Source organism: Hoplias malabaricus, chromosome 5 (assembly GCF_029633855.1).
Source record: "Hoplias malabaricus isolate fHopMal1 chromosome 5, fHopMal1.hap1, whole genome shotgun sequence".
NCBI classification, from domain to species: domain Eukaryota; kingdom Metazoa; phylum Chordata; class Actinopteri; order Characiformes; family Erythrinidae; genus Hoplias; species Hoplias malabaricus.
In genome coordinates this window covers 55,169,676-55,191,978 of record NC_089804.1, presented here as the reverse complement: position 1 = coordinate 55,191,978, position 22,303 = coordinate 55,169,676, and the positions used below count along the sequence as shown (strand labels likewise).

General features: G+C 43.6%; 1 protein-coding gene across 4 annotated transcripts in view; it reads left to right on the top strand.

Moving 5' to 3' along the window:
• Window positions 1-22,303, top strand: part of iqsec1a (IQ motif and Sec7 domain ArfGEF 1a) — a 107,421-nt gene that overhangs the window by 64,719 nt on the left and 20,399 nt on the right. For all 4 annotated transcript variants that reach the window (XM_066670236.1, XM_066670234.1, XM_066670235.1 and 1 more), the window contains exons 2-8: window positions 12,270-12,543; window positions 14,262-15,517; window positions 18,507-18,668; window positions 19,404-19,526; window positions 20,674-20,840; window positions 20,945-21,084; window positions 21,478-21,507. In XM_066670236.1, coding sequence (XP_066526333.1) covers window positions 12,270-12,543; window positions 14,262-15,517; window positions 18,507-18,668; window positions 19,404-19,526; window positions 20,674-20,840; window positions 20,945-21,084; window positions 21,478-21,507 — 2,152 coding nt within the window. The remainder of the gene's footprint in view (window positions 1-12,269; window positions 12,544-14,261; window positions 15,518-18,506; window positions 18,669-19,403; window positions 19,527-20,673; window positions 20,841-20,944; window positions 21,085-21,477; window positions 21,508-22,303) is intronic.

Below are 22,303 nucleotides of genomic sequence, written 5' to 3'. Positions count from 1 at the left end.
GTTCCTAAAAGAAGTTCTGGAGGGTTATTTATGGCTGGCTCTAGCCAGGCTTCACGCAATGAGAGAGATCTTTTAGAAGAGAGTGTGTGGTTTATTCATGAAGGCATCTAAGTGACCACTCTCCAAAACTGGCTGTTGTTTTGAGAGGTCTGTGCTTGGCTCATTAAATAATGTATACGCCCCAGCTATTCATCATCGTTTTAAGTGCTCGACGTGAAGTAGAACTGAAGATATAGTCGGGTCTATGAATTTTTTCTTAACACGTGCCAAGTTTGTTCACGTTTTTCCAACTCATTTGGAGTTGTCCTGTAGTTTCCAAGCCTACTGTAAGTAATATTTGCGGTGATCAGTGGATCGTCCAGGCAGCTTCACCAGAAGACATTACTGTGGATGTCCTCCAGACAGAAGCTGTTTTTTTCTTTCTTTTTTTTAGTCTGCTGTGATATATTGGACTCAACAGTGTCACATTTCAACAGTGCCAGAGCAGATCAGGAAACAGCTTGCATAAGGGGATCTCTTCTGCTTCCTCAGGTTCACATGAACATTACACATGTTCTCGCATAACCACCATAACTTTTACATTGCCACACAGAAGTCCAGCACCTTCGTAGCTGACCACGGAGACTTGCTACTCTGAGCTACGCTTATTAGAAATGATACCTTTTGGTTTTTGACAGGGCCGCAGCTGATTGCATAATGTCTGGCATGCTCCCTGCCCATCGTCGTGTGCTTTGCCAGTTCCTCCAGCTTCTTGCCAACTACATTAGACCAGGCTGTCTGTCCCAAGCTGGTCTTGGCTCATCTCAGAACGCAGCAGTGTACTATTAGCATTTATGGCTGGATTAGGACACCAACCATGGAAGATTCATTCTGTGCCTTAAAGGAGCAACCTGGCTCAAAACTAGCATTAAATTAGTTATTTATGTGGCTTTAAAGCATGGTATGCCACAGTTGTGACCATTAAGACCAGCCCTAATGGGATTGGATGAATTTTTAGGGGGAATATTTTACACATCTTCTCAGTGAGGAAACCCATGCATGCAGACTGCATTAAAATGACTACAGGACTAGTGGGTTTCCTGAAATATCCTGCAGCCTCCACCCACCTTAAGTCTCACCAGTTTTCACGCTTCCAGTGGTGGCAAGCAGTCTTTCCCACAGATAGGGTTCCTTTAGCTGGAGAGAAAATGTCTTTCTGCCCATCACTGGGCCTTCTGGTGCATTCTCAGTAGACACTCATTGGGGCACAGAGTACAAATTCATCGCCAGCCAATTCCCAGCTTTTGTCCACTGTAGGGACATCCAAACCCAGGCTTGCAAAGCTAAACTTTTTCGCAGAGGCTCTGTGCACAGTGGCAGGGGATGAGCACTGTTTAATTTATGGCTCTTTTTGTCGTAGAAAATAAAAAATAGCGAACATTCTCCACTGAAGGGGGAGGATGACTAAAAAGTTGAAAACCCCTGCTGTATAGGGTTTGACTTGAATATGTTTCAGAGGTTACTAAGAGTTCACCAATTATGTATAAGCTGATAAATACACCAAAGCTGCCTGGCTGTGTTAATTTTTGAGAGCTCACTTCAGAGACACCGGTCAAAGGAGCAACATTTTTTTTCTGGTACCACTTTGATATAAGGCTATACTTATAAAGGTTCATATATTTAAAAATCTGTTTATTACATGGTTATTACTTTGGTTGTTAACACATTAAATACAGAGTTAGGAAGAACAACTGTGATGCCTTTTTTCTTTTTTGTCTGGTCCTAAGTGTCAGAGAACTTACTGAAAATGTCAAGGCAAAGAATAAGACACGAGAATGTGAATTTAGTCATTTCACATTTTAAGTTACACACCACATTATCACCTTATGATTTCTATAAAAATGTTCTATTGGTGGTTTAATGGTTAAACTCACTAATAACTATGAGCTGACGCTGACAGGGTTAAAGTTGACAGATGGAGAAGACAAAGTAAGGTCAGTATTCGGCAAGACCTGAGGTAGATGGATGTGGGTTCATTATTTGGCAAACAACAGGTCGCTGATTACTTTTCTATCTATGTGTTATAAATGATTATTATTGACTTTTATGTGTATTTTATAACTATAGTACTTTATGACCACACATTATAAACCTATATATGTGTAGTCTTATTCAAAGTGGTACCATTTTTCTTAATCAGTTTAAATCAGTCGAAGAATGCCAGCAGACGGCAATGTACCTGGGTGGATCCAATAGGAAAGTGTTTTTCACTGTTACCACTGTTTTGCTTTATGAAAGGATGGTAATATACTGTCGCAAATGCGTATATTTACATATTTACAAAGGTGCAACTAGCATTTCAAGCCGGAGAATCATAATTCAAAACCAGCCAGTGAAGAAAATGAGTACCGTCTGCGCTTGTAGTCCTTCAGAATTGTTTACCTTTCAGACTCATCACCAGGAGAAGGGTTTTTCCTGTATTTAAAGCGGGAAATCTCACTCCAGACACTACTGAGTCACCTCTGTCAGAGCTGTGGGGGCATGTTTACAACACTGGTATCCTTTTGTAGCCAAGCATTTTGTCCTTATTTCGTCCTCAGCAGTCAATCTACCATCTGAACATGGCCTGTGGTGATGGGGGAGAACATCTGTGTTGCTGTGTTCTTCAGGAACATGTGGTGAACCAGTTGAAGATACCGTGATTCAGTAGGGTGATGGCGCAATGTGTTGGGCACTGGAGACGCCCATCAACACATACACACACACACACCACATACTCGGCTCGGGCCTGCTCCTCGTTAGCAGGTTGGATTCCCAGAACTCCAGTGGACCTTTTCCTGCCCCCACTCCCCTGCCATCTATCCCTGCTTACTCACCAGACCAGGAGCGCTGGAAGGGAATACATTAACCTCAAGCACTGTTTGTTTGGAGCCCAACAGGAAGACTCAGAGGAAGTTCTTTTGGGAGGGAATTTGGAGGAAGCTCGGAAGGGAATGTTTTAGGAACTTCGGGGAGAGTAGATAACGGAAATTCTGGAGGGAAGGATGAGGGAGGTTTGCAGGAATTGAGGAGGAAATGTTGAGGGAAGAAAGAGGTGTGTGTGGGGTGTATAGGTGAAGTTTTATGGAGATTGTTGAGAGAGATTTGAGAAAATTGAAGTTGAGGAGAAGATTGAGAAAGGCTTGGGGGGTGGGGATGTAAGGAGCAAATGGAGAAGATGGTTGAAGGAATTTTGGTGGAAAATATTGGATCGATTGATCAACGTTTGCTGTGAAAGTCAAAGCAGGATCGAGGAAAGATCTGGAGGTAGTTTAGGGGCCTATGAAGGAAAATCGAGTAGAAGGTAGAGGGAATTTCAGGGCGATGGTCAAAGATGGGTTTGTTGGGAATGACCGGGTGAAGCTTTTGAGGGGGAAAGTAGGTCAAGCGCTCAGCTGGATGGACCTGGTCACTAGGGTCTGACCCCCACCGTAAATCACTGGCAGCTGGACATACCTCCATATCCTCTTGCCAGCCTCTCAGGAAACAAGCAAGCAGCCGCTAGCCAGTCTCAGTGGGGAGATGAAACACAACCCTCCTCCCCCTTTAGGAACCACTGCTAACATATGGTTCCCTAACATTCCAATCATGTTAATCATTCTTTGCCTTGCCGTTGGATTTATAGCATTCTGAGCAGGAATACGACGGGGCGAGTTAAGCTTTAACAGACTCAAGGTGACAACCTTAAAGAATTTGCAGTTTGGTCAAACGGAGTGGCTTTTCTCCAGCTTTGCTTCTGCTATTTACTCCAAGGATAATGTTATCCTTCACGATTCCTATATATTTTAGTGATGTCTCTTCTGTGATCAAGGAATTTCTTTGTTTTTAAATGGAGAAAGCATCAAACCTGGGGTTTATGAACTTTCTGGCATAGCTGGTGACTCTGGAAACAATCTCAAAGTATGCCATGAGAGATTTATATGTATATATATATTAAATGATCAGTTTAAATGGTTCCTATTGTAGTTGCATGTCTTGCAGTTACAGCAGTCACCCATGATCTACTCCTTTTGAAGGAGCAGTGGGATTTGGAAATGCGCCCTCAGCCTTGCATTAAAACATTACAGCTGAAGGAAGTTTAACTTAGACATGTGCAGAGAGTTATGATATGTGGTTTCTCAGATCTACAGATCTGTCTGTGTGGGGCAGGGATGTTTTACGAGGCGTTGTCCTTTCTGCCCCACGTGCGCTCAAACAGCTGCTCTTTCTGGAACGTTCTTTCACCAACCTCGCCATGGTGAGATGGTGAAGGCTGCCTGTGGGGAAAATACACTACGGTCCAAGTATTGCGGTGTCTCTTTTTCTGACTGACACACACACACACACACACACACACACACACACACACACACACAGACAAACACACACACACATTTTACCCTTACCTGTCAACCTTCTCAGCAGATGGGCAGAATCTTCCACTATTAACTTTGCCCTTTGCTTTCAGAGAAATTGTCTGTGAATAATTGTGTTCTTGTTTAGACCATTTTACTTCCACTTTTGTTGTACTAGCACTCTCTCTCTCTCTCACCCACACACACACACACACTCTGCTACAGAGATGGTTCTAGCTTTTCTATCCAGTCAGCATGAGACCAGCTGCGTCCTCATAGCCCCAAATCCTGCATAAGGTCATTGTACAAACACACAGGACTGGACTGATTGCACAGCTTGTAGCTACAAGCATTATGTTATTAATTAATTCTAACTTGTAGCTCTTTTTGTAAAAATTTATTTTAAAAATTCAGGGCATTATCAGGGAGTTTGTACTCCTCTTGCTGCAGTAACAGCCATGCAGTTGTTCGGTCGATCATTACGCCTCGTATCCTTGTGAGTAGTAGCCGCCATTTTGAGGACTTGCTGATTACTCATAAACAAACAAAATCTGAGGTTTAAATAGTTTGATTGTTCCTTTCGAAACCCTTTAGTTGTCAATTAGATGTTAAAATTAAGAAATATAGGTGAGGAACTCTGACACATACATGTCACACGTGTGCGTCAGTAGAGAGGAGCTCAAGCTGTGTTCCAAATAGTGCCACACCCACTGCGCAGTGCACTTTGCAGATTATAAGACTGCGATTACTACACTCAGGCAGTGCACTAGCTAAAGAGGGACATGACAAGCTTATAGCTAAATATATACAGATTCTTTTTACAATCCAACACACCACACACTACATAAGTGCAGGAACCTTACCTCATAACTTTCTCTGTACCCTATGTAGGGTGTAGGGAGAGATTTGCGATTCAACAGTGGCCAGTGGATCATAACAGATCCCGTTACTGATTACTGAAGCTTTTATATGATCTGCAGATTAATAATGGTTACAGATTTGATCACAAGAGCTAAGAAATGCACTGGAGTCTAACAAGCTAACAGCTTTCATTAGATTCTATTATGAAAATGCTAATAGGGCTAACAGTGAATAATTGCCTTTTCATTTCTTGTTATTAAACACTGATGCAAAGAGACAGTGAGCTTCTGTGCTCAGATATTGTCATTTATCTTTACCATTCCTTGTCTTTTGAAAACACAGTAGGATCCATAGATCAAGAGACGGATGCTCTCCCAGGTAAAGCCTGACTGAAATCCCTGTTGACACTGTACTGTGGAATTTTTCTGACCCATCTTCATGTAACGTAGAGATGTGAACTGACTGCTGTGTGCTCTACGGGTGGCCTTTTTCTGTCTTGAGACTCTGCCATAACCTTTGGCCGAATATATTTCTGGAGTACAGTCTCCTCTGACCGGCTTCTATTTTTATTCCCAATCGGACAGACACTCTATGACCAGTTTGCACAAGTAATGAAAGAAACGAAGGGCATTTATTGGGAGTTTGTCTCGTGACATCACCCATCCCCCCACTTCAAAAGAAATAATGGCTTCTCTTCTAGGATGGGCATGTTTTGGAGTTCAGATGCTGTAGCTCCTTCCCATAACTTGATACAGTGATTATAATAAAATATCTGGAATATCTGGACTAGGGGTCTTGAGGAATGTGTTTTTAAGGGATGTTAAGCACTGTGTTGTGCTGTGTTTATCTGATACAAAAACCACTAAGCATTACCAGTGCTGTGGTATTGACCTATATAACATACTTAGAAACCTCCAACCACAGTCAAGTCTAGTCTGCTTTATTTCTGTGTACCATTCCAGAGCAGCTTTGTAGAAATCCAGCTCTGGGCTCATGAGGGGCTGAGCCTGCTCCTGAAAGAGGTGGAGGAGTTGGTTGAGGAGGTGCAGTAGTGAAGGAGGAATAGTCCACACTCTTAAAAATAAGAAGACTGTCAATTAATGCTGTGCCATGTCATATCATATCATATCATATCCACCATTATTACTTCATGGAAATAACACCCTTGTGTATGTAATGATGTCATGCAGTTATGGATAATATTGAGTACCTTCATTACGTGAGCCATTTAGGCACAGTTACACGTTTGGTTTAATGTGTGGAAAGTGTTTGTTCCAGCGGAGGTTGTTTGATTACAGAAATATCGGACGTACGACAAACCACAGTAATATCTAAGATACGCAAGAGTCTTGTAACAACAACACGGGAAACACCACCAGTTGAGTAAGAGGAAAGTCAAAAATACAGTGAGGAGCTCAATCCAAGCAGAAATACCACACTGACTCAGCAAAGCATTTATTGTTGTTATTTACTGTGTTGTTTTATGGGTGTTCTTTGTATAATTATTCACATATATACTTTAGAAGCATGGACTACGTTTCTGTGCTTTAATTTTATGGTAGATTTTTTTTAAACATAAATTATTTGATCAGAATCTTTGTAAGTTGCTGCTTTTTATAAAATAAGCAGATGTTTACAGATGTTTTTGTTTGTTTCTACTGAACTGTTACATTTATACAGAAATAAAACATATTTATATTTATTTTACAATAATATTTTCTTAAAATTATTGAAATATTTTTCAGCGTTTTGTCATATCGCCAAAGAATATCGTCGCAAATATACCCTGAAATATCACGATTAACAGGGCCGTATTGCCCACACTTACTGTCCCCTGAAATATTCTCATGGGACCTTGGCCTTGATCCAAACACTTGCTCTAAACACATTTTAAAGACCACAGACAAGTCCTGAAGCTCCAGGGAGTCAGATCGCTTGCTAGAGACACTATGTGGCCAAAGGTTTGTAGACACGAGATCATCCAACATTTCATCTGTTCTCAAAGGTATTAATAGGGGGTTAGGGATAAAAGGGAGATGGGGTACTGGTGCTGGGGCCCATACTTGATAATGGGCCCTGTGAGTAATGCTCATGTGCAGCTGCTTCAGAGGGCACCAATCTACTGGTCAATGTTTTGCTGTGGAGATTGTATCTGTTTCCATTATTTCGGCCGGACATGGCCTATACTGAGAGCTGGCATTTCGAGCAGCAGGAGAGCGAGAGAGAGAGCGCGAGTAGTGCGTCACAGTTTGCCGTGACAGATGGTGGAGGAGGTTCGGCCCATCAGCCATTATGCAAGAAGTGTGAAATTCTGCTTGTTGCAAGTAGCCCACATCAACACACACACAGACACGCACACCAGGGCCACAACAACCGTGGTGGGTAACGGTGTACAAAATAAGATGCACGTACATTTGTGTTTGCTTTTATACAAGAGTGAACTATATAGGCATTTGGCCTAGAGTCTGATGAGAGTGGTGTGTTCTCTCTGTGTCTGCATGGGTTTCCTCCGGGTGACTGTCCTTGAGGAGTGTGGTGTGTTCTCCCTATGTCTGCATGGTTTTCCTCCGGGTGACTGTCTGTGAGGAGTGTGGTGTGTTCTCGCTGTGTCTGCGTGGGTTTCCTCCGGGTGACTGTCTGTGAGGAGTGTGGTGTGTTCTCTCTGTGTCTGCGTGGGTTTCCTCCGGGTGACTGTCTGTGAGGAGTGTGGTGTGTTCTCCCTGTGTCTGTGTGGGTTTCCTCCGGGTGACTGTCTGTGAGGAGTGTGGTGAGTTCTCCCTGTGTCCGCATGGGTTTCCTCCGGGTGACTGTCTGTGAGGAGTGTGGTGTGTTCTCTCTGTGTCTGCGTGGGTTTCCTCCGGGTGACTGTCTGTGAGGAGTGTGGTGTGTTCTCCCTGTGTCCGCATGGGTTTCCTCCGGGTGACTGTCTGTGAGGAGTGTGGTGTGTTCTCCCTGTGTCCGCATGGGTTTCCTCCGGGTGCTCCGGTTACCTCCCACGCTCCAAAAACACACGCTGGTAGGTGGATTGGCGACTCAAAAGTGTCCGTAGGTGTGAGTGTGTGTGTGAATGTGAGTGAGTGTGTTGCCCTATGATGGACTGGCGCCCCCTGCAGGGTGTATTCCTGCCTTGCGCCCAATGATTCCAGGTAGGCTTTGGACCCACCGCGACCCTGAACTGGATAAGGGTTAAAGATAATGAATGAATGAATGAACAGTTCAGAAAGTACTTCTAGAGAAATTAAAAACATTTCAGCAACTTTTACATTAAACACAAAATAACTCCTAAAAATAAAGGTGCTATAAAGATTTATTGGAGCAATGCCTTAGAAGAACCACTTTTGGTTCCATAAAGAACCAGGTTTATTTAAGACTGTGAGAGTGTGAAGAACCTTTTAAAGGTTTAAACCTCCATCACGTCTTAAAGTTCTTTACCAATTTAAACGTGTTAACAATCATGGTTCTTTACGGAACCAAAAGTGGTTCTTCTATAGCATCGCTGAAAGAACCTTGTGTAGCACCTTTAATCTTAAGAGTGATTAACAGCACTAAATAGTATAAATAAAGTAAACAATACTAGGCTTAAATGCTAAACCCTGCAGTCTGTTTGTCTTCTTTGAAATGGTACAATTATGTGAGATTAAGGCAGTAATCATTGTATTAGCATTTGTTTAACAGGTGATCAGTATCATAACTGGATAAACCTATATTTTATTGTTTTTGTGAAAATATTTGCTGCAGAAACAAAACTGAGGTCCCTTTTTAAGAGGCTTGTTTATTTCATTCAGCTTCAAGAGCACAAAGGGTTAATGTGTTTGAATGTAACATTAAGCTTTTTAAGGTGGACCTTAATGTTAATGTTGGCGGCAGAATGTTACCAAGCTGTGTTTGAAGTCGAAGGAATCTCAGAACTTCTTCACAATTTAATTAAATGAATAAACCAGCACATTTCTATAGCCACATATGTGTTGAATCAGCAACATTAGCTTAGCCATTAGCCATTAGCCATTAGCTATTAGCTTACTCCTCAGTCTTCGCTTACGCTGATGTTGTTCCCAATCTCACCTCCCTGTCCGGATTTAGCCTCCACTGGTTTCAAGTGTACTTGCAGAGTGAAATCAGGACCAGGAGATGGGATTGGGCCCAACACTGGAGTGCTGTGACTGCGCCATGTTTCCCCTGACACAAAACAAACCCATGTAACATGCGGCGCGGTGCTGGTGCCACTGGGAGACTGTCCCAAGTCTTCTGTTATTTATGTGAGTTTTGCAAACAGGAATTTTACTGTGGTTTACTGTGGGGACCTGGGTTCGATCCTTGCCTCAGGCCATTGTCTGTGAGGAGTGTGGTGCGTTCGCCCTGTGTCTGTGTGGGTATCCTCCAGGCCCTCCTGTTACCTCCCACAGTACAAAACACATCAGGAGCCTTGTGCAAAATGTATTCCTGCCACAAAGCCTTTTTCAGATTCGGAATGCTTAATCCCATGTGGCAATCAAGGGCATTAATAAGGAGCTGCTGCAGTAACAGCTTCCAGTTTCCAAGGAGGACCTTATATTAGATGTTGAAACCATTCAGTGAGGGTTTGATTGCATTCGGATTTGTAAACATCAGTGAGGCCAGGTACAGACCTTTGATCTGGTCTGTATTGGATGGTGCGCCATTACTCCAAAGAACAGGTTTCCTGCTCCATAGCCCTGGGAGATTTATACCCCTCTAACACACACTTGACAGTGCTTTTCTATGGAGATTATACAAGCTGTGCATGTGGCTGTGTAAGCAAAGAGTGCACCGTATTGTATTGTATTACTGTGTGAATTACCTTCAGAATCCAATAATATCCAGTGCTGTCCGGTAAAGTACATGATACAAGGGCATTTGGAGGCAGGGGTAGAGCTAAGGAAGGAGTGTTTGTGTGTCATGTGAGGTGGCTGTGTCTCCTGTTTCAAAGTGAAAGTTCCTTGTTTACACAGCTTACAGACACAGCTGCTGTTCAACTAACGTTTCCAGTCGCTGCCAGTTATTCACGCGACGGACCTCGGGCATGCTGTGGTAACACGTTGGGAAACTACTTCTTCTTCTGCAGTTTGTACAAAACTAACTGTCCTGTGACGCCACTGAAGTGTGGACAGAAGCAGCAGAGCTGGCATGACGTGGTGTTCTGGGTGAATGATTGGTCTTTGCTTGGCTTTCATCACGGCAGACTTTGTCTGAGCTGCACTTTGAGCCTTTTATTTTTTCACCCCCATGATGGCTGAAAACATCTGGAGGAAGAGTTGGGAATTCTTCGGGAACAGAAGCCCTTTCCTTGGAAGACGAGCTGCAGTGAGGAAGAGTTTGTGAGTGGCTTTAAATTGCTGTAGACATGGAGTTGCTCTTACAGTGTAACTCTATTGGTTTTCCGTTGCTGGACCTGCTGGATTTATTCCATCACTTCTGACAGTTGCTCTGGATAATCGCACTCAGCTTTGACATAGTTTAGTCCTTTCAAAGCCCTCTACGCTGGGTGTAAAGGTCTGTGAAGTGGGTGCTGTGTCCCTGCGTTTGGAGTAAGTTGTGATATTTTGATGAGGGACATAACAGCATTTTTTATTTTTGATTTTCTAAAGGTAATTGAAGCTCAGCGTGCTTGGAGGAGAACACTAACTCTCCTGTTAGGTCTGTTGTGTATGATTAGAGATGCTGTGCTGGCTGATGTTGGGCTGAGCAGTGGGGAAGAGGGAGACATGCTACAAACCCAGAGAGTGAAAGGACAGTTACATTGTCCTTGGCTCTTGGTGATAAGGACATAGGGGACATATTGTTATAGGGTACTATTTTTCTATTGAAATATATGTGACATACCCCTCTCAGAAAAAACTGTCACTGTGGTGGTACCTTTTGTGTTTGGTTCTTTTAGTTAGGGACCATTATTGTACCATATTCTATAACTATTCATTCATTCATTCATTCATTATCTGTAACCCTTATCCAGTTCAGGGTCGCGGTGGTTCCAGAGCCTACCTGGAATCACTGGGCGCAAGGCGGGAATACACCCTGGAGGGGGCGCCAGTCCTTCACAGGGCTCTATATTTATTGTTAATTTGAAAGTTGTGTTGATTTCATGTGCCCCGTTTGTTCTCCAGGACTTATATTTTATAATGGCATTTTACCCCGCTCTATAATAAATAAAGGCTTAAGTATTCGTCACTCCTTAAAAAAAGAGAATGTAATGACTTTAAAACCAGTTAATAATAGTTAAAAGTTAATAAAGATAATAATAATGTAATACCTATACATTACCATTTCTCTGAGAGTGAACTTTGGTGAAAATACCACAAGGATCAAACCCTTCAGCAGCACTGTTTCTGTCTAAACAGCCCTGTTCGAAAACGTTCGGTTTCAGCACCTATCCCTTTAAATGATAATGAGCCGCTCGCAGTTCACCCCTACCCCGAGTGCTCAGCAGTGAGGATCGTGGAGCAGAAGCTCTGTTTTTTGTTTTTTTTTGCTGTTTTTGCTCAGTTCTCTTTCTTCTCCATTCTCATTTTCTCAGTTATTATTCAGTCCTCTTAGCATTTGTTGTGTGTTTTGCTCTGTTTAACCTCACCTTTGAGCTCTCACTTTAAAATTGGTCCAGCGCTGTGATTGGAGAGACTCAGACAAGGGGTGGGACAAACCAGAACAGCCAAGGTTTCTGACTTATTAACTGACAGGGTGGTCTTGTATGACTGTGTTTGGGTTGGTAGGCTCTAGATCCCAAAACTAATGAGTAAATTCATTGAACAAGTGTTTTTTATAATATGTTATAATGTGGCCTCACTATTTTAAAAAGAAACATTTCAATTCTCAGAAGCACCGCCTGAGTCTGGGGTGTTCCCTGTTTGTTTTGGTAAAAGAAAAGATGCCAGCTGTTTGTTCTTACACTAAACATTAATTTTGCTGCATATTTCAAAGTAACAGTCACAGATCAGCGTGTGCAGAGAGTGACACTGTTGGTGTAATGTTTTCTACGTGGTCGTCTCTATTTTCACGCGCCACGTTATTATGTAATGAATTTGGTCATCTGTTTGTGTTTTGCAGTGTGGAGGGGGAGGTTCAGAGCAGTGAGCCGACCCCTTCTCTGGACCGCGGAGCGGGCTACGGCCCGCTGACCCACAGCTCGTCCATCAGCCCGGATGGTTTGGACGGTTTGGGGTATGGTCAGAGTGCCCAGCCAGGCCCCCAGCGCCCACGGAGACCCAAACTCCAGCATTCTCAGTCCATCCTCCGCAAACAAGCCGAGGAGGAGGCCATCAAACGCTCACGCTCACTGTCCGAGAGCTATGAGCTCTCCACTGACCTGCAGGACAAGCAGGTATTATTCAACACACACATTACCTTTATTGGTGCTGCAGTAACACTCTGTGCTAATGCTCAGAATTACAATAGATCATTAAACATATGGTCGTTGTAAACACAGATTTTGTTCCACTCCGAGACAGAAAACTGAGAGCGCAGACAACTCTGGGCCAAATGTTAAGGCATTTATGGATCAGTTATGGCAATGTGTACCAGTGCAGTGTCTGTCAACACTGGTCCAGCTGTAATAGCCATATTCATGGTTTGTAATAGCATTGTTGACTCTGGGCCACATCCTCCCCATGCCATTTCTGCTTTGGCCCATGCCCAACAGTAGCCTGCGTCATTTAAGGTTTGCTATACGACCAATAGGAATAGGCTTCTTCCTTTTCCTGTACGAAGGGTGTCCAATAAAATCCCAGTATAAGTATGATGTAAAACATATCGTCGCTGTCCAATTAAAAACACGTGTCTCCATTTTTTTTTTTTTTGTGGGGGGGGGGGGGGGGGGGGGGGGTTGGGGAATTCACCATGAACCAATAGAAATGCTCCAAAATTACTTGGAATAAAATCTTTTACATTGACTTCCAGTGAAAGTTGAGGAGGTTTTTTTTCTTTCTCATGTAAAGTTACTATATTGGAGATACAAGTTTTTAATTGGACAGCGGCAATATATGAAAATGATTATATTTACATTTTTCCATGTAATCACCCTGAATTTCTATACATTTGTTGGATCTAGTAATTAGCTTTCCATTCCAACGACTAGAAAATGATTCCTGCTTGATAAATAATCATTTATCACTGTATTTCCACTAGGTAACAATCCCTGGGCTGTAGGGTGGAGGACTAATGTCCTGGAGTCACACACAGCGCCAAGCTAATTTTCCTCAACACACTGATGTTACACAGATTGGTTTAGTTTCCATAGCGATTACAACTATATTAATGCTAGAAATGAGCCGATATTTCCTTTATATCCCTCAGGCAGTGTCACTTCCTAGAACCTGTAGGATTAGTCAATTATATTCATTAGTGAATGCCCCTCGTAGATCTTTATAATATTAATATTCATAATTCTTTATATTTAAAAAGACGCCTACAATTAAAGTTTCCATTTAACATGGACCATATAAAAACAGACAACATAACAAAGAAAACGTGGGTTGAATGTGAGGGATGTGAGGTTGTGGGAGGGTGTACAGGGCTGAAGAAGGTGACCGGAAGAAAAGGGTAAGATTAATTAAGGCTTTGTTCGTGAGCAACAAGATTTTAAACTGGAGGCGGTATTTAACAGAAGGCCAGTGAAGATTATAGAGGACAGGTGAAATGTGGTGATGCGAGCGGGTGTAGGTAAGAAGGGTGCTGTTTCTTCATTTAAGCATTTACTGTGCAGGTTTGTACTGGTAAAATCAGACTGCAGTTTTGGCAAAAAGAAATGCCTGGAAATGTGTTAGCATGTGTTGATGAAGCCCACACAGTGTGAGGGTTGGGTTGTTAAATAAATAAAAAAATACCAACTAAGAAAAAAAAAATCAGCTTTCAGCCAATTTATCTGTCCAAAAGCCAAATCCAAATCTGTCATAGTAACTGTGGACTGCTGCCTCTGTAACTTTAGAGTCCTACTACTACCTTTCTTTGTCTTTATTTTGAAAAATCTGTGTCCATATGACAAACACCGCCTGTGTCTTTTTTGAAGCCACCTTGTCAATGTCTTCTTGTGGTATCTTGTAGGTGGAGATGCTAGAGAGGAAATATGGCGGGCGTTTCATCAGCCGCCATGCCGCTCGCACCATCCAGACGGCGTTCCGCCAGTACCAGATGAACAAGAACTTTGAGCGCCTCAGGAGTTCCATGTCGGAGAACCGCATGTCACGGCGGATTGTTCTGTCCAACATGAGGATGCAGTTTTCCTTTGAAGGACCTGAGAAAGTCCACAGCTCCTTTTTTGAGGGAAAGCAAGTTTCCTTGACGGACGAGGGCGGTCAGATGGGACCCATGGTTCAGACAGAGGGCGGGGATATGGTCCCTGTTCACATGGCTGCTCCTTCAGCTCAGAACGACCTCAGCGATGCCATCACGGAGCTTGAGGACGCGTTCTCGAGGCAGGTTAAATCTCTAGCGGAATCTATCGATGATGCCCTGAACTGTCGGAGTTTGCGTGAAGAGGATGAGGAGCAGCCAGAGCAGGTCCAAGACTTGCCCGGGAAGTTGCCGTACCAGGTGAAACCTGTTCATGGAGCCGAGCGCCGCAAGCTTGATGAGATGATGGCTTCCTACAGCGATGTGACGCTCTTCATAGATGAGGAGGACCTCTCTCCCCCCATCCATCTTACACATCACTCGGCAGACCCAGCGTCAAGCACCGAATCCGACCAGCGTGCCCAGTCTGTCAATTCCTCGCAAGAATACTGGTCCATGGACAACAAGGAGGACAAAGTGGACACGGACACTAGTTGCCGGAGCACCCCATCGTTAGAGTGTCAGGAGCCGAGGCTTCGTATGGACCATCTGCCACTGCTGACCATCGAACCGCCCAGCGACAGCTCGGCGGATATGAGCGACCGCTCCGAGATTGACTCAGTAAAAAGACAGAACGTTTACGAGAGGACCGTGGCCGGACAGCAGGCCAGTCCCAAACACATAACACATGGACTACCTCCCAGAGGGCCCTCCGTCTCCCGGGATGAGGAGCCCATCAGGCACAGGCACCGGCAGCTGGAGAGCCACCTGGCCGTCAACGGGAACCGGCAGAGCAAGTCGGAATCAGACTTTTCTGACGGGGACAATGACAGCATAAACAGCACTTCAAACTCCACAGACACCATCAACTGCAGCTCGGAGTCGTCCTCGCGGGACAGCATCAGGGAGCAGGCCCTCAGCAAGCAGACGTACCACAAAGAGACCCGCAACAGCTGGGACTCCCCGGCCTTTAGCAACGACATCATCCGCAAGCGGCACTACCGCATAGGACTCAACCTCTTTAACAAGTAAGTCTGATTTTTGGAAATAAGGACGACCACCAATTGGTACGAGTGGACACCCTGTGTCTGCGTGGGTTTCCTCCAGGTGACTGTCTGTGTGGAGTGTGGTGTTTTCTCCCTGTGTCTGCATGGGTTTCCTCCGGGTGACTGTCTTTGAGGAGTGTGGTGTGTTCTCCCTGTGTCTGAGTGGGTTTCCTCCGGGTGCTCCGGTTTCCTCCCACAGTCCAAAAACACACATTGGTAGGTGGATTGGCGACTCAAAAGTGTCCGTAGGAGTGAGTGTGGGTGTGTGTCACCCTGTGAAGGACTGGCACCCCCTCCCTGGTATGTTCCCACCTTGCGGCCAGTGATTCTGGGCAGGCTCCAGACCCACAGGGACCCTGAACTGGATAAGCGTTTACAGACAATGAAAGAATGAATTAATGAATGGACCAATAGAAATGCTCCAAAATTACTTGGAATAAAATCTTTTTACATTGACTTCCATTGAAAGTTAAGAAGGTTTTGTCCTTCTCCTGTAAAGTTTTGTAGATGCATGTTTTTCTTTGCCGCGACCCTGAAATGGATTAAGTGGAAAAGAAGATGAGATGTTTTCCTTTGGACGGTGATGATATACTGTGAAGCACAGTAATGTACTTCATAGGAAGAGTTCTGAATGCACTGTGATCAGATTTCTACATAAACTTTGTCTAGCTTGGTTGAACTATGCTCTCTTTAATAAAAAGGGAGGGGGGGCATACTTACATACTTTCAACTTCACTCCGCTGAAACAGTGTAATACACTTTGGTATAAAACATGTAGTATTGTTATGAATTATAGAGCTATTGAAACCCCACCCACTCTCATCTGGACTGAACTGACTGGCCACGTTGTCTTTAGATACAACTTAAGACTTTAGATGGAATGTGACTGTGATTAGGTGTGTCCATGCACTTCCATGGTAGGGTTTATATTTGAAGCAGCTGTATCTAAGATGGGTTTTAGATACAGAATCTGAATGACTGACATGAGTTTAAGCGCAGTGTTTCTGTGACCCTCAGTATGGAGCTGTTTTCGTTTCCCCCCTCTCCACTGGCTGCTGAGTCCCGGGGGAAACCACCACAAGACCACAGCACCATATGGAGGGGAGATCTGGTTTATTTTTGTGGGGAAGTGAACTTGACATCCCCCCCCAACAATCTGACTCCAGGCTGTAGAGGCCAGTCCACATCCAAACCTTTCCCTCACATGTTTCTAAGTGTAATTTGGGATGGTTTTCAGGTGTTAGTTTTTTGTCAATTTAGTGTCACTTACTATAAAGGTACATCGTTTTTAACATGTGTCAGGGGTTTTGGTGTGTGTGTGTGTGTGTGTGTATATAATATATAATTTTAATGAATAATTCTCTGGCTGTTTTGTCATTTTATGATAACTGAAGCTTAGTTTACTTTTACATTTACATTTATGCATTTGGCAGACACTTTTATCCAAAGCAACTTACAAAAGAGGATCTAACATTCGAACTACAGCACAAATTATACAAAATACCTTACATTAAGTGCAATATGCCAGGAAGTAATAAGTGCATTAAAGAAAGACATTCAGTGCAAAAGATACTCTCGGAAGAGCTGGGTTTTCAATGATTTCTTGAATGCGGAGAGGGTTTCTGTTGCTCTGATGGTGCTTGGAAGCTCGTTCCACTAGCGTGGTACCAGAGATGAGAATAGCCTCGACTGACCTGTACAGGGGGTTGGTCGTGTTAGTTGCCGCTCCTTTGAGGAACGGAGAGGGCGGGTGCTAACGTATGGTTTTAAGAGTCTATTGAGGTACATGGGAGCAGAACCAGTGAATACTCTGAAGGCCTGAAGTGATTTAAATTTGATGTGAGCAGCTAAGGGTAGCCAATGCAGCTCAGCTAATAGGGGTGTGACATGTGCTCTTTTTGGTTGGTTGAAGACCAGGCATGCTGCAGCATTCTGGATCATCTGTAGCGGTCTCACAGCACAGGCCGGAAGACCTGTCAGGAGGGCGTTGCAGTAGTCCAGACGGAAGATTACTAACGTCTGAATGAGGAGCTGTGTTGTATGTTGAGTTAGGTATGGCCTAATCTTCCTTATGTTGAATAGGGAGAAGCGGCACGATCGAGCTACAGCGGTAACGTGATCTGCGAAGGTCAGCTGGTCATCAACCATGACACCCAGGTTTCTTACAGCCTTGGTGGGAGCCACTGATAGGGACTCTAGCTTGATGCTGATGTTGTGGAGAATAGCTTGCGTGGTTGGGAGGACCAGTAGTTCAGTTTTGGATAAATTCAATTGGAGGTGATATTCCTTCATCCATGTAGATATGTCAGAGAGACAGTCAGAGATTTGAGTTGCCACTGAAGTGTCTCCTGGAGGAAAGGATAAATAGAGCTGTGTGTCATCTGCAGTTTATAAAAATTATATAAATTAAATATTAATACACATATTCATGATCGCCAACATCAAAATTATCATCTTTAAATCATCTAAACCAATGAATGCAGTGACCAATAAATTCTTCTTACTCACGATTTTCAAAATACTTGTTTTTTTTCTTAATAAAATTAAGACTAATTTTATTTATTTAATATTATGCAGCAGTTACCAAAAAATTACAAAAGAGCTGAAAATTTCGTCTTTAGCAGTTATTAAGAAGAAAGAGATCAAATAGAAAAAGAAATGACCACAGCATTTCTAAATTGGTCACATTACTTCGATTGTGAAACCAACTTCTAAGACTGAACTTTAGAGGTGTGGTAAAACATCCTTTCTAGACCTGTATGTTTCTCATGTTCGCACAGCTGTAATTTAAGGATGGTTGAGTAAGGATAGGTCAGGATGCTGTCCGGTACTACACCTGTCCTGCTGATGCCTTAACACTTAACACACTTCAGGCAGAGGCAAATCAGTATCAATCCCAAGGGGAAGGTAAGGCTTAAAATGCAGTGATCCGACATCAGGGTTGACGTTCTTGTTTGTTGTCCCTTTTCAGAAAACCAGAGAAAGGCATTCAGTACCTGACTGAGAGAGGATTTGTCCCCGACACACCTGTGGGCGTGGCTCACTTTCTGCTTCAGAGGAAGGGGCTGAGCCGGCAGATGATTGGCGAGTTCCTGGGGAACCGACAGAAACAGTTCAACAGGGATGTCCTGGAGTAAGTATCTCTTTGATTCTGTGGTATCAAAGGCACTTCAGGCACTGTGGTTGGTATTTTTCAGCAATATGTCCACTTTGTCCTACTACAACAAACAGAGCAGTGGACTGATAGTTTTGTCAGTAATGGTATGATGCAGAGGTCTATGGTAGTTTTACCAAGCTTTTCTGGACACTCAACTGCAAATTAGATATCTTTGATGGCAGGGAATTGGCTTGCTGCCTTTAAAACCTTACTCCCCTCACAAGTGTCCATGGTTTCCTCATTACAATGTCTTTCCAGATAATATCAATTAGGGCAGTGTCTGTGAAAGCAGCTTCCTTCATGTCCTTGGAGTATTGCTGCTTGTCTGCACAGATTCCCTCTTCATCAGCTCCAACAAAGTCTGGCTAATTAAGTCCAACCTACTCTGGAAATGAATTCATCTCCTGAGTTGGCAGCTGTTCACACACTTTCCATGCAACATAGATTTCACACACCTCAGTAAGTCATTCATCAGCAGCTGCCTTAGCCAACCACAGTAGTCCCTGCAGATATCAGCTGGAAAGCAAAAACACCAAGGGACACTTGATCATTTTGATTGAAAGCTAGATTTTCTTCTCCTTGCTCCACAACGGACATGTACTTCTTAACTTTTAAAGTCAAAATCCTTCTCACTATTGTTTGATATGCTGCAGCATTGACCTCTGCTGACTGACTTGAGTGTTGATGTCTTTTTCATGGTTTTCCTTTCAGCTGCGTGGTGGATGAGATGGACTTCTCAGGGACGGAACTGGACGAAGCTCTCAGGAAATTTCAGGCACACATCCGGGTCCAGGGAGAGGCCCAGAAGGTCGAACGGCTAATTGAGGCTTTCAGGTAAGGGTACAGACCACTCTACTGGACCTCAACTTCCTTAAGCCTTTAGTGTAAATCACAGGTACTGTAATGTTGCAGAGATGTTCGCGAATCACTGATTTGCAGTCAGAATCCAAGTCAAGTTTGGAGCCTCTTGATTCAGTGTCAAAGTCAAGTCTATAGCATTTTGGGTCAGAGTCCAGGTAACGTCTGGAGTCTCTAGGGTTTGAGTCCAATCAAGTCTGATGAGTCTCTTGGATCAGAGTATAAGGCAAGTCTAGAGTCTCTTGTGTCAGAGCAAAAGGCAAGTCTAGAGTGCCTTGGGTCAGAGTAGGAGTCAAATCTGGAGTCTGTTGGGTCAGAGTAGGAGTCAAATCTGAAGTCTCTTGTGTTAGAGTAGGAATCAAATATGGAGTCTCTTGTGTCAGAATATAAGGCAAGTCTAGAGTGCCCTGGGTCAGAGTAGGAGTCAAATATGGAGTCTCTTGTGTCAGAGTAGGAGTCAAATATGGAGTCTCTTGCGTCAGAGTAGGAGTCAAATATTGAGTCTCTTGTGTCAGAGTATAAGGCAAATCTAGAGTGCCTTGGGTCAGAGTAGGAGTCAAATCTGGAGTCTGTTGGGTCAGAGTAGGAGTTAAACCTGGAGTCTCTTGAGTCAAAGTCCAGGTCAAGTCTGGAGTCTCTTGTGTGAGAGCATAAGGCAAGTCTAGAGTACCTTGGGTCAGAGTAGGATTCAAAAATGGAGTCTGTTGGGTCAATGTCCAGGTCAAGTCTAGAGTCTGTTGGGTCAGAGTAGGAGTTAAACCTGGAGTTTGTTGGGTCAAAGTCCAGGTCAAGTCTGAAGTCTCTTATGTCAGAGTATAAGGTAAGTCTAGAGTGTCTTGGGTCAGAGTATAAGGCAAGTTTGGAGTGCCTTGGGTCAGAACCCAAGTTAAATCTTGAGTCTCTTGTATCTGAGTACGGACACCAGCATTTACTGGACACACCCCTCTAGAGCTCCGCTCACAATGCATGGTTGAGATTCTGGACATTTGCATGTCCGTGCATCTGTGAACCTCTGCGGGATATGTGATGTTGTATTCATTGGTCAGGATGTCGATAAAACAGGTTCTAGATACAGTATGTAATAGAAAGCTTAACCCATTCTGTCTTATTTGTTCCTCATCAGCCAGCGCTACTGCATCTGTAACCCAGGAGTGGTGCGGCAGTTCCGAAACCCAGACACTATCTTCATCCTGGCCTTTGCCATCATTCTCCTCAACACTGACATGTACAGCCCCAATGTCAAACCAGAGCGCAAGATGAAGCTGGAGGACTTTGTGAAGAACCTCAGAGGTGAGCAAAGGAAAGGGTGTTTATGGGTTTCTAGATTGTTCCATAGACTGGAAATAGAATGTTCTATTATGTTTCCATATCTCTGATCCTCTCTGTGTTTCTAGGGGTTGATGATGGGGAGGACATCCCTCGTGAGATGCTGATTGGCATCTATGAGCGAATTCGTCAGAAGGAGCTGAAGACCAATGAAGACCACGTGTCTCAGGTTCAGAAGGTGGAGAAGCTCATCGTAGGGAAGAAGCCGGTAAGTGCCAGCATGGGGTCAAATTGCAGTCAAAAGACCCAGGGCAACCCTGATCAGGAAGAAGTGGTTACAGAAGATGAACGGACAAATGAATGAACGAATGAATGACAAAGATTCCAAGCTCTTCAAACATTTCTTCAAGGATAAATCCATTTGAAGTGACCTTTATGCATCAGTCCATGTTTAGAGCCAAGTAAATTCTCTCCCTCCATCACTGTCAGAGTTTAATGTTGCCCATGTGTCACTGTGTTAATGATTGATGAGATTGTTATAAAGAATTAAAGCTGGATTGTGAAGCTTAGGTCTCCCAGTTTCGGTGCAGCTGGATCTGTGAAAGAATCTCAACAATTTCAGCAATTTCAACAACTCATTCTCTTTCACCTTGTTTTGCAGATCGGGTCTCTTCATCATGGTCTGGGATGTGTAAGTTCACTCTGGTATTTTCCACTTACTGCAAACGTTGTGGGATGTAATTAGAGATCCAAGCGGACAAAAAACTATACAGTGGAACCTCTACTAACGAACGCCTATACTAGCGAACTTTCCAAGATACGGACCGGGCATTTGAATATTTTTGCCTCCACCAACACACCATGACTCTAGAAATGAACCCGAGCCTCCTCTGAGCCGGCGACTGGAAATGGCCACTGATGCCAATAGGCGAGTCTCCCAGCGCCCAGACTTGAGTGAGCTTTTAAGATTAGCAAGTTGTAGCTTTAGCAATTTAGCATTAGTGTAAATAGCAGACATCGAAATTCGTGCTAAGTTAAGCCGTATCTACGCTTCGTCTCCCCACATTCACCGCCTACTCTCCGTTATTCCACCCACCCCCCACCTCCCGTCATACAGCCAGTGCCTGTGTTACTCCTCCAGCCAGTCGTCACGTCTTCAAGGTAGCGATGTGTAACCACTTACAACTTTATTTCTTTTTTATTACTGTTTCCACTGTATTTCTTTTTTATTTTTAGTAACGCTACATGTATTTTTTACTAATTTGAGAGTGTTGTAAACATATATCAGTGCAAAAAGAGTGACTTTCGGGGGTGGTGGCTGGAACACATTAATTGCTTTTCCATTATTTTAAATGGGGAACATTCGTAGGTAGAGGTTCCACTGTATTAATGTGGTAAATAAATGGTGACAGGCAACTTATTTGTAAACACTGATCACTTATAATGGTTTAGATATTGATGATTTTTTGATTTACATGAAATTAAAT